This window comes from Dendrobates tinctorius, unplaced genomic scaffold (genome assembly GCF_039654945.1).
Source record: "Dendrobates tinctorius isolate UK_male_01 unplaced genomic scaffold, ASM3965494v1 ptg000254l, whole genome shotgun sequence".
NCBI lineage: Eukaryota > Metazoa > Chordata > Amphibia > Anura > Dendrobatidae > Dendrobates > Dendrobates tinctorius.
The window spans coordinates 21,130,224-21,144,572 of record NW_027361921.1 but is presented as its reverse complement, the minus strand read 5'-3'; the positions used below and the strand labels follow the sequence as shown (position 1 = coordinate 21,144,572).

The following is a 14,349-nucleotide window of genomic DNA, read 5'->3' as shown; positions in this document are numbered from 1 at the left end:
AAAAAGCTTGGAGCATGGGTGATCCTTATGATAACTGCTCTTTTTTGCACTAATAGATCTAAATATGTAAGTCACATCTGAAACTAGAGGAGACTAATACTTGCTGGAATTTTTTTTCTTGTGAAAAAAGTCTTGGACATGGTCGACACATGATTGCAAAATACCCATGTCTGAACCTGGCCTATTCATAAATTGTATTGTGCGCTTAGAAATAACTATTCAACAATTATTCCAGCTATTTATTTTAAGCAATGAAAATACAGCACTATTAATATAAATGTATAATTTTTGTAACAGAAGAAAATCTCTCAATATTTAATACAGCTTCATTTTATTTCTCTATGCGTTTATTTTTCTAATTTAAACAGCTGTAATTGTGCTTAATCTCAATTTATGCAGAAACACATCTTCATTACTGAGTCATGCATTAATAATTTACAAAATGTATACATACTCAGCATGAATAATAAAAGCAAGATAAAAAAAATTACATAAAGTACGCGTTTTAGGCAAGTTACCCTTTGGGCCATATTTTAAAACTATTTCTTATAGAGTTTCTTCCAAATGATTTCTGTTGATCTCTGCCTCTGTGTTCACTTGTAGCGGCCTTAATGATTCCTTTAAGGATATGTCATCAACCTGCTTCTCGTCATCCTCAATGGCCTCTTCTTGAATCCACTGAGGCAAACATTCTTGGTCAGAGTTACTTCTAACATACCCAGGCAAATTCATGTGTCCATCGACTTGTTTGCTGACACTTCGACTGACTTTGCTGGAGATCAATACCATCCGAGAGCTGGTTACCATTTGTGACTGGCTGCTAGTGCTGTGGGTCATATTCGTCAGGACAGAGCCATATCTGAAGTTTCCACAGTGTGTTGTGTTTTTCCAGTCAAAAGCAAGATTCCATCTAGTCCAAGTTTTCTTAATTTCTGTTTGCACCTGTAAGCAAAGTACAAGACAAAATTATGGCTTTTGACCTAAACTTATGTAACTCTATGTTGAATAAAGAGGTAAAAGAAGATTGCATCAAATTTGCATAACTTTGAAGTTGTATTAATAGAGGATTCATATTAATAATAATAGTAGCAATAATAATATTTTTTAATTATTATTTTAATATGTTCCTATTTGTAAAGCAACAACTTATTCTGCAGCACTTAACAACCCAGAGACATGCTTTATTGGGATACCACTTTATTAGCTTGATTTCAGCTGAAAAAAGACTGGCCTACGAGTATGAATCAAGGGCTCATTTTTTTTATAAATCACGGTGCTTGGAAAAATTTTGACACAAAGTGTATTAGTGCCCACAATAGAAAACACAAAGTTGCATTCCTTTACTTTGCTAATTTAATATAGCTCTTTTTTACATAGAGAGTACTGATGCTCCTTCACACTGAAAAACAGTGAAGGACCGGTGGTAGGATATTCACTAATCATACCTTGATTGCATGCACTAAGAAAAACTATCAATTGAATATTCCAGAAATTCTTTAAAATAATTAAATGCCATATGTCTGAAATTGGCTTACAATATTAAATCAGTATCTAGTGAGCTCTTAACCCTTTTCTAACATCTGACGTAATATTCCATTCATGTGACCTGGGCCTATCTGACTACATACGGAATATTATGTCATCGCGATAGGCCGCACACACGGGGGTGAGTGGACGATCGCTGCCGGGTGTCAGCTGATTCTGCCAGCTGACATCTGGCACTAGATGACACGAGCAGTCACAGACCGTTCCCAGCAATTTAACTCCTGAAATGCTGCAATCAAACACAATCGCATTATTCCGAAAGCTGGCAGAGTGCTCACAGCCCCTCTGCCTTAGGATCAGAGACCCCGTGGCGTGACATGCGGTCCTGATTGTTGCCATCATGACATCCGGGTTTCCAGACCTAGCAAATTTGCTGATAATGCGCAGTGCATGATCAGCAAATATCTCTGTGAGTGCAGCACTGACAGCTTCTATGGCATGGAGATGCTGCTTCATCTGCATGCTATAGAAGCGATCAGCCTGCAAAAAATGATTGTCCCATAGTGGAACAAAGTAAAAAAGTAAAATAAATAAATAAATAATTGTAAAAATATAAAAAGATCAAAAATAATTAAAAAAAACAATATATATTCTATCACTAAGTAAATATTTGAATGAAAAATAATCTTACCAATAAAAGTACACATATTTGGTATTGCTGCATCCGCAACGACCCAACCTATAAAAAACTATCCCACTAGTTAACCCCTTTAGTGAACACCATTAAAAAGCTCCAGCAAGTGTCCAGGACTGCAGAGCGGCGTTGGAAGAAAACAAATTCGCAAGACGACTTCACTGCATTCAAACAGGCAACACTCGCTTTCAAATCTGTCCTCACCTCTGCTAAACAGGCCTACTTCACAACCCTCATATCTTCCCTATCCTACAATCCCAAACAGTTATTCAAAACTTTCAACTCCTTCCTCTGCCCACCACTGCCCCCTCCAACCTCCCCCATCTCTGCTGAGGACTTTGCCACACACTTCAAAAATAAGATCGACTAAACAAGGCAAGTCTTCATTGTTCAACCACCACAACCCCTTTGTATACCAGACCAATGCCCAAACCGCATAACCTTCCTCTCCAACATCACTGAAGGGGAGTTTAATCGCCTCTTCTCCAAATCGCACCTCACAACCTGTGCACTTGACCCCATCCCATCCCACCTCCTCCCCAACCTCACCACCACACTTATCCCATCCCTAACCCACCTCTTCAACCTATCGCTAACGTCCGGTACCTTCCCTTCTGCTTTTAAACATGCCACAATCACACCTATCCTTAAAAAGCCAACCCTCGACCCAACCACTATGTCCAGCTATCGCCCAATATCACTGCTCCCATTCACTTCCAACTCCTGGAGCTGCACCTCCACGCTGAACTTTCCTCCCACCTCTCATCTAATTTGCTCTTTGACAATCTACAATCTGGTTTCCGCTCCATCACTCCACTAAGACATCCCTGACCAAAATTACTAACGACTAGTGTTGAGCGACTTTTGTTTTTTTAGGGTCGAGTTTCGTTTCATGAAACCCGACTTTTCCAAAAGTCGGGTCGAGCAAAATCGGCCGACTATAGGGAAAAGCCGGGGTCGTCCCGAAACACGAAACCCAATGTAAGTCAATGGAGAATTAAAGTCGGCAGTGAGAGGAGGACAGGAAACACACCAACAGTGCCCATTTGAATGCCAAAAGCATAAATTCTTGTTACTGAAGCTTGTCAACCTTAATTAACTTCATAATACTAGTTACGCACTGAAAAATGGGGGTTATTTGGCTACAGTTGTGGGGGTGGAGGGCTGGCTCCAGGTTTTCGTGGGCCCAGGGCCAAAGAGCGCCCCTTTAACACATACCACAACTCATGATGCTCCGATACGGCAGAGAAATAGCAGTATAGTACAATGAAAAATTCTTCACTTCTTACATCTCATGACTGATATCCATTTTAAATTCTCCAATACCTCCAAAAACGGACAGTATATAACTCCATACAGTATTATAGCCAGCGCTTAGTGCGCTATACAGAGTAATGAGGCCCATATATTTCTCCATACGGAATCATTATTCCCATATAATGTTTCAAACCGTATATGATGAGCTCCACATAATGCTACAGTATATGTTGGTCCCAATGGATGAAGCTCCACTGTATTATGGGCCCAAATAATGTTCCATATATAATGGGCCCCATTTCTACTGCTCTAGTGTATAATGGGCCCTGTAAATGCTGCTCCAGTGTCTGATGTCCACCTTTGGAATGCTCCAGTGTATGGTGGGCCCCATATATCATTCACCAGAGTATAGTGCTCCCCAAAAATTGCTGTCCCAACATTGAAAACAATTACATTAGTCTCCTTGCTAGGGAATCCCTGCACTACTCTGAACTCCTTGTTGTCCCCATCTTCCATCTCACTGCACTTGGCTGTTTAGGACCTCCCACCGGCAGAGACACTTTTGCGTACTATGCAGTGCCCTGTGCCAGTGCCATCGCCCATGAGTATGCCCCCCACCTGCTCAAGGAACCTGCACTTTCATCTGCACCTTCCTCTTTGTCACCGTGTAAGGTGGTATAGTATGCGGGAAGGGGAACCTGGGTTTCCTCTGGGTCAGATTCTGGCTGTGTAGAGTGCGAGGGGAATGTAGTGGTCTGGGTCAATGTCCCAGCAGCATCATCCAGCAGTGGCTGGGCCTCAGTGCACTTGTGGCGTCCCCAAGAGTACGGTCGCCACTGTGGCATTGCCTTCCTCTTAGGGAGTGTGTTGTCAAGCTTGGGAGCAACGAAGGATCTCTCTAGCAGTGAAACCAACACACAACACATTTCCCACTCCAGGCCAGCAGGGAGACCTCTGAACCTGACTGCTGAGGAGCTGCTCTCTGTGGTTGGGAGGGGGTAAGTTAGGGCACTCTGTGCAGGGAAGGGGAAGTGTGTGGACGTGAGAAGGGGAGCTGGAGGATGAGCAGAGTTAAGTCTCACTCCTAGCTGGAGTGCATGGTCCGGATTCCAGTCTCCGAGTTTCTAGGGACACTGACTTTCCTGCAGCAAAAACCGGGGGAAGTAGCAGCTATAAATGCTCTGTACCCAACAAAGGCTCGGAGGCCCCAGCATCGACGTGTGCGTGGCAGAAGGAAAAGGCTACAGCTGTCTGCCATACAAGTAAAGTCTGAGGAACATCTGTTAGACAGGAGGCGTTTCAGTGAACCTCGGTCCTGTGAGTCCTTCCCCCACAAGCGCTAGAAAGGAGACGTTCAGGAAGGTACATATTGGCGGAGTGTTGGAAGGGAGCTTTCCATTCTGGTCCCAGAGGTTGGCAGAGGTCCTGACCCGGAGGACACAGCACGGAGGCAGGCATCTGTGTAACCTGCAGACTGTGAGTAAAGCTTTGGAACTGCACGCTCTGGTGTCCTACAGTTATTCCAGCACCGCTACATCTGGGTACCAGCACCTACACAGCCTGTGCCTTTCCCCATCACTACATCTACACTTCCCTGGGACTCCAGCTCCACCTGTGGGGAGCTTCACCATCTTTGCTGCACAACACCATCAGTCCCAGAGGATCTGCATGCAGCGTCGGCCTAACATCTATGTTGCCGAACACCACAGGTGGCGTCAAATTATCTATATAAACTCTTCACCATTATATCACGCCATTTACATGGGTGCCCAGGGCCACCGTCCGGGTCACCGCTGCTGTGACACATCCCACTGACACCGGCCCGGTACCGAGTACCCCACAGCCCTGGGAGGGCGACCCATATGCCGACTGCTGATCGGGCGGCGTTATTCCCACGAACCTCCACCTGAAGGCAAAGTTTTTGGTTTCCGGGGGCAGTATGATTGCAAAGCAGAACCTTAAAGGAATGTCCAAAAGGGCACCACCAGGAGTGGAGCCTGTGGCTTAATTGGACTGCACCCGGGAAACCACTACCATACAAGCTACAGAAAAGATGGACAGATTGCAAGCTTTGTCGATTCTGTGTGTGGTGTGGTATGTCCGTTTGTAGTTGTGCTAGCGATTTCTCAGCTTTATTCCGTTAACGACCAAGACTCCGGCATGGCCCCGCGGTACACGTCAAGCTTACTAGAGGGATATGCGAGGCTGTGGCACGTGAGATCGAGCAATAATAGGTCTAGCATTCCAGTACATGTCCGGGGCTGCATGCACGCTACACTGAAAGGACCAGCTTTTGTCGCTTCCAGGTGCAGATAACCTGCTGAACTCCGTTAGTGATGGGGATCTGGGATTCAGATTATTCCCCACGAACGATGATTTCCCAGTAAGTTCAGGTCAACCGCAATTCCGGAGTTCAGCCTAACCGTCATTCCTGAAAAAATTACGTGTCCAAACCACAGGTGCTGTAGCTTGCTTAACACCTCGGCAGCCGTTCTCAGGCCCAGTATGGATTCAACAACATTGTAGAAAGTTGATAAAGGGTACAGTTTCACTGGATAACACGTATATATGTAGCCTAGTTTACACATTAAAAATATATGCCTATAGATCAGGATGCAGACTCAGATGTTCTCAGGCCCAGTATGGATTTGTCCAGATTGTACAAAGTTGAGAAAGGGTACTTTATCACTGGATAGCAGGTATATATAGCATAGATTAAACATGTATAATCTCTGTGTTCTCAGTATGGATTACACAGCAATCTAAAAAGTGGAAAAAAGGAGATGCATTTGAGGCGTACACAACTATATACTTTTGGTGTTATTTTTAAATTTTCATATATATTTCTGTTTCAGTAATACAGTCCAGCCTCTCCACAATAGGAAATGAGATGCATACAATTAGTGACATAAAGGCTATTGATTGCAGAAATCTAGGAATTATTATTCACGGGAAAAACTTCGGTCACAATTCTCATAGGCGATGCTGACCCTCAATTAATTTGTGTGTTGAGACAGTGAAAACATTTTTTTGTGAATAAAGTCTTGCTGTATCGCACTTCCGTGGATTCCATCACTGTTACTCATCTCAATCCAATTTTTATCACAGGGAGCAATGTAAACATGGTGCGCACTGGCTATCATGATCTGTTACGTAACTTTGGAGTGCAAAAGACAGAAGCCACAGGCCGTAGGAGATTCTATTTGATTGGCATGAGAGGGCACATTTTGAAATGTGCACCGGAATGTCACACGTTTGTGAGTAGGAAAACTGTGAAAGCTGATGATAAACCACCACTGCATGTAATTGTGAGTCGACGTCCATAAGAAATGGAAGCCACTGATCATCTGGAGTTAGAGCCCGGCCAGCAGGACAGGGCATAGCTACGTCTTAACTATCATCTTCTATTAGTTAACCAAATTTGTAGTGGCAGTCCCAGTGAGGGATTTGACAGCCCAGACCACCACTGTCAGAGACACTTGATTGCACTATGAGGGACCCTATGCCAGTGCCCATGCCCAAGAGTCGGCCTACCCACCTGTCCAGGGCAACGGCACTCGCATGGGTTTGTGCGCTAGGTGGTGACCCCGGCCATGGGGGGTGGGCGCCCACTTAGGGAGGTTTACAAAGTGGCATATGTAGATGTGGGTCATTCAGCTGCTGCAAAAGGCGAAATAGGTCAAGTTCGCGGAATAGGAGGAGGACCAAAGCAAGCCATTTTTCTGGCAACCTATGTGTCATCAAGGGAAGGTGGGACAAAATCCTTGGAAACCCATGCATGGTTCATTTTAATGAAGGTTAGATCATCCACATTTTGGGTTGACAGACGGGTCCTTTTTTCTGTCAGGATTGATCCAGCTGCACTGAAGACTCTTTACAATTGCACACTTGCAGCTGGGCAAGCGAGCTCCTGTAAGGCATATAGTGGCAATTCAGGCCAGGTGTCCAGTTTAGCGGCACAATAATCACCAAACACCTATTCCACTGAAGCCCTCGTTCTCCTGTAATAAAACTAAATTAAAAAAACAACAATATACCATACCTGTCAGTCATTCTTTCACATGCCGTAATCCATGTCTGGGGGATAATTAGTTTTCAACCTGGACGGTGCCAAGATGCCACCGTCCAGGCTGAGAACCACTGGTGAATGAGCTGCTGGGAAAGCAGCGTCAGTGACTGGGGGTGACGTCAAAGAGGTTACCTCTGGTCAGTGAGGCACTGCTCCCAGCCAGGCTGAACTATGGTGAGATCTGGTGAGATCTCGAATAGCACTGTGAGCGCTCACAGCTCACATTGCTAGTGGAGATCTCTCCGAAGTCACCGCAGTTCAGCCTGGCTGGGAAAGGAGCCTGTTGTCTCTTTTTTTCACTTAAAATGTAACACTCATCATTTGCCCTGCTCCGATCACCAGCAGAGCAGGGGAGAATGATGAGATCCATGTTCAGCACCCGGCGCTATTGAACAGCTCTTACTGTAATGCTTCTTACCCAGCGCTGATGTGTGAAACATGGATGACATCTATGTGTGATATGTGCATGCACCAGTGCGGGACGTTTTATGGCCCGTGTTGACATTTAAAAATGAACATGTCAGCATGTTTTGCCCATGGACACACAGTTTTTAGAAACACACTGACATGTGCACAGACCCATTCATTCGAATAGGCAAATAGCGCTCCATTCCTCCCGAGTCACTCCGTATAACTAAGTAGCAATGTACAGTCACATATGGGGCATTTCTAAGATCAGTAGGATTGTGGGACAAATTTTGGTGCTATTTTTACCCAATTCTTATGTGAACATGTAAAATCTTTGGCTAAAACAAAATTTTGGTGGTAAAAATGTACTTATTTTGTTTTCACTGCCCAATTGTATAAAATTCTGTGATGCACCCATGGTGTCAATATAATCACTGCACCCCTAAATTAATTGAGAGGTGTGGTTTTGTAAAATGGGGGTCACTTTTGGGGGTCCTGCTGTTCTGGTACCTCATGGGCTGTCCCAGTGGGTCATGGCACCTGCAAACCATAACTGTAATATCTTGTGCTCCTTGCCTTCTGAGCTTTGCACTGTGCCTGGAAAATATTTCCAGATTATATGCAGTATATTGCACACTGAGGAAAAAATGGACCTCAGTTTATTGCAAAAAAAAATTCCTATTAACCCTTAGAAAAATTGAAAACTTGGGGATAAAACAACATTTTAGTGGTAAAAATGGAATTGATTCTTTCTTCACCTCTCAGTGGTATAAAATTATGTGAGGCACAAGTGGTGTTAATATGATCACTGCACCCCTAGATAAATTCATTGGGGAGTTTAGATTGTAAAATGAGTTCACATATACTGGGTTTCTGTTGTTCTGGCACCTCAGGGGCTCTGCCAATGTGACATGGCAGCCTCAAACCATTCCATCAAAATCTGAACACCAATATGTCACTTCTTCCCTTCTGAGCTTTGCACTGGGCCTCAAAAGTAGTATTTCCCTACATATAGGGTATCGGCGTATTGAAGAGAAATTGCACAACAACTTTTGGGGTCCAATTTCTCGTGTTACCCTTGGTAAAATAAAAAATTGGGGGCAAAAAGATCATTTTTATGGAAAAAAATATGATTTTTTTATTTTTACTGCTCTGCGTTATAAACTTCTGCAAAGCACTTGGGTGTTCAAAGTGCTCACCACTCATCTAGATAAGTTCTTTGGGGGTCTTGTCTCTAAAATGGTGTCACTTCTGGGGGTTTCCACTGTTTAGGCACATAAGGGTCTCTCCAAACGCGACATAGCGTCCAATCTCAATTCCAGCCAATTTTATGCTGAAAAAATCAAACGGCGCTCCTTGCCTTCCAAGCTCTGCCATGTGCCCAAACAGTGGTTTACCTCCACTTATGGGGTATCAGCATACTCAGGACAAATTGTACAACAAATTTTGGGGTCCAGTTTCTCCTTTTGCTCTTATTAAAATAAAAAATTGGGGACGAAAAGATCATTTTTGTTTAAAAAACATGATTTTTTATTTTCACGGCTCTACATTATAAACTTCTGTGAAGCACTTGGGGGTTCAAAGTGCTCACCACACATCTAGATAAGTTCCCTAAGGGGTCTTGTTTCCAAAACGGTGTCACTTGTTGTGGGTTTCCACTGTTTAGGCACATCAGGGGCTCTCAAAATGTGACATGGCGTCCAATCTCAATTCCAACCAATTTTATGCTAAAAAGCAAAACGGCACAAGATCCCTTCCGAGCGATACCATGCAACCAAATAGTGGTTTACCCCCATATATGGGGTATCAGCATACTCAGGACAAATTGCACAACAACTTTTGGTGTCCAATTTTTCCTGTTACCCTTGGGAAAATAAAAAAATTGTATCTGAAGTAAATTTTTGGGGAAAAAAAGTTAAATGTCCATTTTTTTAGCATTCCAAAAATTCCTGTGAAGCAACTGAAGGGTTTATAAACTTCTTGAATGTGGCTTTCAGCACCTTGAGGTGTGCAGTTTTTAGAATGGTGGACCCAAGGGAAACCCACCAAACATGGAAAGAACATACAAACTCCTTGTAGATGTTGTCCTTGGTGGGATTTTAACTCAGGATCAAAGCACTGCAAAGTAACAGTGCTAATCACTGAGCCACCATTTTGCCAACAGTTTAGTATTTTTGGTTCTCATAATTTATCAATTTCTATCAATTGATCTATTTATTTAATCTACTTAGCTATTCATTTTTATTACACAGATTCATATGAATGTTTTACTTGCTTGTTTAGACTATACTGCAATGCCAACTTTTGAAAATAATACAAATATACATTGTTCATATAACTGTTATATTTCACACAAAATACTGCTGGTCACAGACTAAATAAAACATACTTCCCAGTATAAAAATAATACTGCTATACAATGGCTTTATAATGACAAAGTTATTGGAAGAGTTTACCTTGCCCTTGTACATAAAGTTTACCTTTCCCTTGTAAAGCGCCATGGAAAAAATATCGCTACAATAAAAAATAATAATAACAAAGTCTCTATCAATATCTGAAATAGAAAATAAGCCAGCTCTACTTTTGATTTTTTAAGTGCAGGAGCATGGAAAGTTTGTCCTGATCAGACATGCATTGTAGAGGAAAGGTCCAGCTCCAAATCCAGAGAAAGTTGCCTTTATTTGAAAATAATAGCTCCTTGATAGGGGAGATCATGTCACTGACAGAAATGAAGTAACGAGTTTCAAACGCACTCTGGCATCCTTTGTTACAATTCAGCTGTTTTGCAAAGGACGCCGGATTGTATTTGAAACTGGATTTGTAGCTGGATACTTACCTTTCTTCTCTATCAATCTAACGATGTCTAAATCTAATGGTAACTAGTCCCTTCTGGTTTTTCTGAATTTCTCTGCAGCTTTTAGCAATGTACATCCCCAACTTCTCACTATTCTCCACTCTAGTAGCCTCCTGGTTCTCTTATAGTAAGATGAAGAGAAGAAAGAAAAAGCATATGATACACTAAAAGAGTCAGAGTTCATTCCCTTAGGCTGTGTGCCCACGTTGCGATTTCTATGTGTTTCCAATGCGGTTTTGCCACAGTGGAAATGCTTAAAAATCGCTAAAAAAACGCACCCCCATGAAATCCTATGGGATTCCGCAGTCGCTGTGCCCATGCTGCGGATTTTACCACTGCGGAATCGCATAGCGGTAAAATCTGCAGCATGTCCATTATTTCTTCAGAATCGCGGCCATTCGTGCGACATAGGATTGCATTTAAATGCTCACATTACGCATGTGGCTATGCCCACCATGCATAAAGTGAGCGCTTCATGTGCGAATGGTACCCAGGGTCTGGAAGAGAGGAGACTCTCCTCCATGGCCTGGCTATCATAATCCTGTAAAAAATAGAGTTAAAATATAACATAGGCATATGCTCACCTTCTGATGGCTCCTGGAGCTCTCCCGCCTCTCAACCACACTGCCAGCATCTTCCGTTCCCAGGGATGCATTGCGCGAATCACCTGAGATGACGTTGCGGTGTTGCAAGCGTGACGTCACAAAGGTCCTTCGCGCAAAGCATCCCTGGGAACGGAAGATGCTGTCAGCGTGGCAGGAGAGCTCCGGGGGCCATCACAAGGTAAGTATATCATAATTTTTTATTTTTTTAATTATTTTTAACATTCTATCTTTTACTATTGATGCTGCTTAAGCATAAAAAGTTGGTCACACTTCTCAAGCACTATGCTTGACAAGTGTGACCAACCTGTCAATCACTTTTCCAAGTGATACTTTAAATCGCTTGAAAGTGCAAGCGTTTTGCAAGCTAAACAAGCTTGCAAAACGCTTGTGTTTTGCAGGAAAACGCATGCGAATTCCGCATGCGTTTTACCCGTGGCATGGAGTTGCGGAAATGCTGCGGACAATTCCGCAGCATTTCTGTAATGTTGTCACTTATCCTTACTGCTCTGCCAGTTTATCATTTGCTTGTTCTCTTTTCTATTCTATTCTCCTTCAATTAATGTTGTCTTAGGAATATCTGCAAAATATAACAGTGTGATAGCTCTATTGTCCAGTTAGATTAATTGTTAACATTACCTTAGCATAAATGACCTTCTAAATTAAGAGGAGAAATGAGCGTATTTGTTCTGAAAACTATTGCCAAACACAAATTTGGCACGAATATGCCACAATTAGAGTTGAGCGATACCGTCCGATACTTCAAATTATCGGATCGGAATGGATCGGCCGATCTTTAAAAAAAGTATCGGTATCGCCGATGCCGATACCGGAAGTCCCATTTAAGTCTATGAGACTTCCGGTATCGGAATTGGAAAAACCCTTTCCTGCCCTTGTACAGCCTCTCGGGGGTCTGTACGGGCCTTCCGGGGGTCTCTGCCGGCCTGCCGGGGGTCTGTGCCGGCCTGCCGGTGGGCTGTGCGGACTGCCCGGGGTCTGTGCACCCTGTGGGGGTCTGTACCGGCCTGCCGGGGGGCTGTGCCGGCCTGCCGGGGGGCTTGCTGATGTCTGGGGGTCTGTGCACCCTGTGGGGGTCTGTACCGGCCTGCCGGGGGGCTGTGCCGGCCTGCCGGTGGTCTGTGCACCCTGTGGGGGTCTGTACCGGCCTGCCGGGGGGCTGTGCCGGCCTGCCGGGGGGCTGTGCTGATGTCCGGGAGTCTGTGCAGGCATCGTCCGATGGGACTACAAGTCCCATCGGGCGATGCCTGCTACCATGACAGTGATTGACACATTAGCCAATGATGGGACAGTAGTAGTCCCATCATCCGGCTAATGTGTTAAATGTAAAAAAAAAAAAAATACTACATACATACATACTACATGCATGCTACATACATACTACTTGCTACATACATAGTACATATATACTACATATATACTACATGCATGCTACATACATGCTACATGCTACATACATACTACATATATACTACATACATGCTACATGCTACATACATACTACATACATACAACATACATACTACATATATGCATCATACATACTACATGCTACATACATACTACATACATACTACATATATACTACATGCATGCTACATACATACTGCATGCATGCTACATACATACTGCATGCATGCTACATACATACTACATGCATGCTACATACATACTACATGCATGCTACATACATGCTACATACATACTACATACATACTACATGCATGCTACATACATACTACATGCTACATACATACTACATATATACTACATGCATGCTACATACATACTACATGCTACATACATACTACATATATACTACATGCATGCTACATACATACTACATGCTACATACATACTACATACATACTACATGCATGCTACATACATACTACATGCTACATACATACCACATATATATTACATGCATGCTACATACATGCTACATGCTACATACATACTACATATATACTACATGCATGATACATACATACTACATGCTACATACATACTACATATATACTACATGCATGCTACATACATACTACATGCTACATACATACTACATACATACTACATGCATGCTACATACATACTACATGCTACATACATACCACATATATACTACATGCATGCTACATACATGCTAAATGCTACATACATACTACATACATACTACATGCTACATACATACCACATATATACTACATGCATGCTACATACATGCTACATGCTACATACATACTACATACATACTACATGCATGCTACATACATACTACATGCTACATACATACCACATATATACTACATACATACTACATACATGCTACATACATACTACATGCATGCTACATACAATACATTCATACAATACATACATAGACATACAGTACATATAACATAGAGTAACATACTTACCAATACTTGTCACATTGTTCCCCGAAGTCATTGTCTTTTACGGAATAAATATTAACATAACAAACCACAAAAATACTCACCCATGATCCGAAGCAGTCCACGAGTGTGTCCCACGACGATCTTGGGTAGAGAACTGCAGCATCAGCTGATGCTGCCGCTCTCTACGGGCTGCAGGAATCCTTTTTTTTAAGTGGCGGAGGAATACAGTGCGGAAGGATACCTACCTTCCTTCATTGGATTCCTGCAGCCCGTAGAGAGCATCAGCATCAGCTGATGCTGCAGTTCTCTACCCAAGATCGTCGTGGGACACACTCGTGGACTGCTTCGGATCATGGGTGAGTATTTTTGTGGTTTGTTATGTTAATATTTATTCCGTAAAAGACAATGGCTTTGGGGAACAATGTGACAAGTATTGGTAAGTATGTTACTCTATGTTATATGTACTGTATGTCTATGTATGTATTGTATGAATGTATTGTATGTAGCATGCATGTAGTATGTATGTAGCATGTATGTAGTATGTATGTAGTATATATGTGGTA

General features: G+C 42.8%; 1 protein-coding gene across 2 annotated transcripts in view; it reads right to left on the bottom strand.

The window, feature by feature from the left end:
- Positions 1-225: 225 nt before the first annotated feature.
- The window catches only part of PTH2R (parathyroid hormone 2 receptor), a 2,104,896-nt gene continuing 2,090,772 nt past the window's right edge, over positions 226-14,349 (bottom strand). For both annotated transcript variants that reach the window (XM_073558211.1, XM_073558212.1), the window contains one exon: positions 226-942. In XM_073558211.1, coding sequence (XP_073414312.1) covers positions 547-942 — 396 coding nt within the window. In that variant the 3' untranslated portion in view covers positions 226-546. The remainder of the gene's footprint in view (positions 943-14,349) is intronic.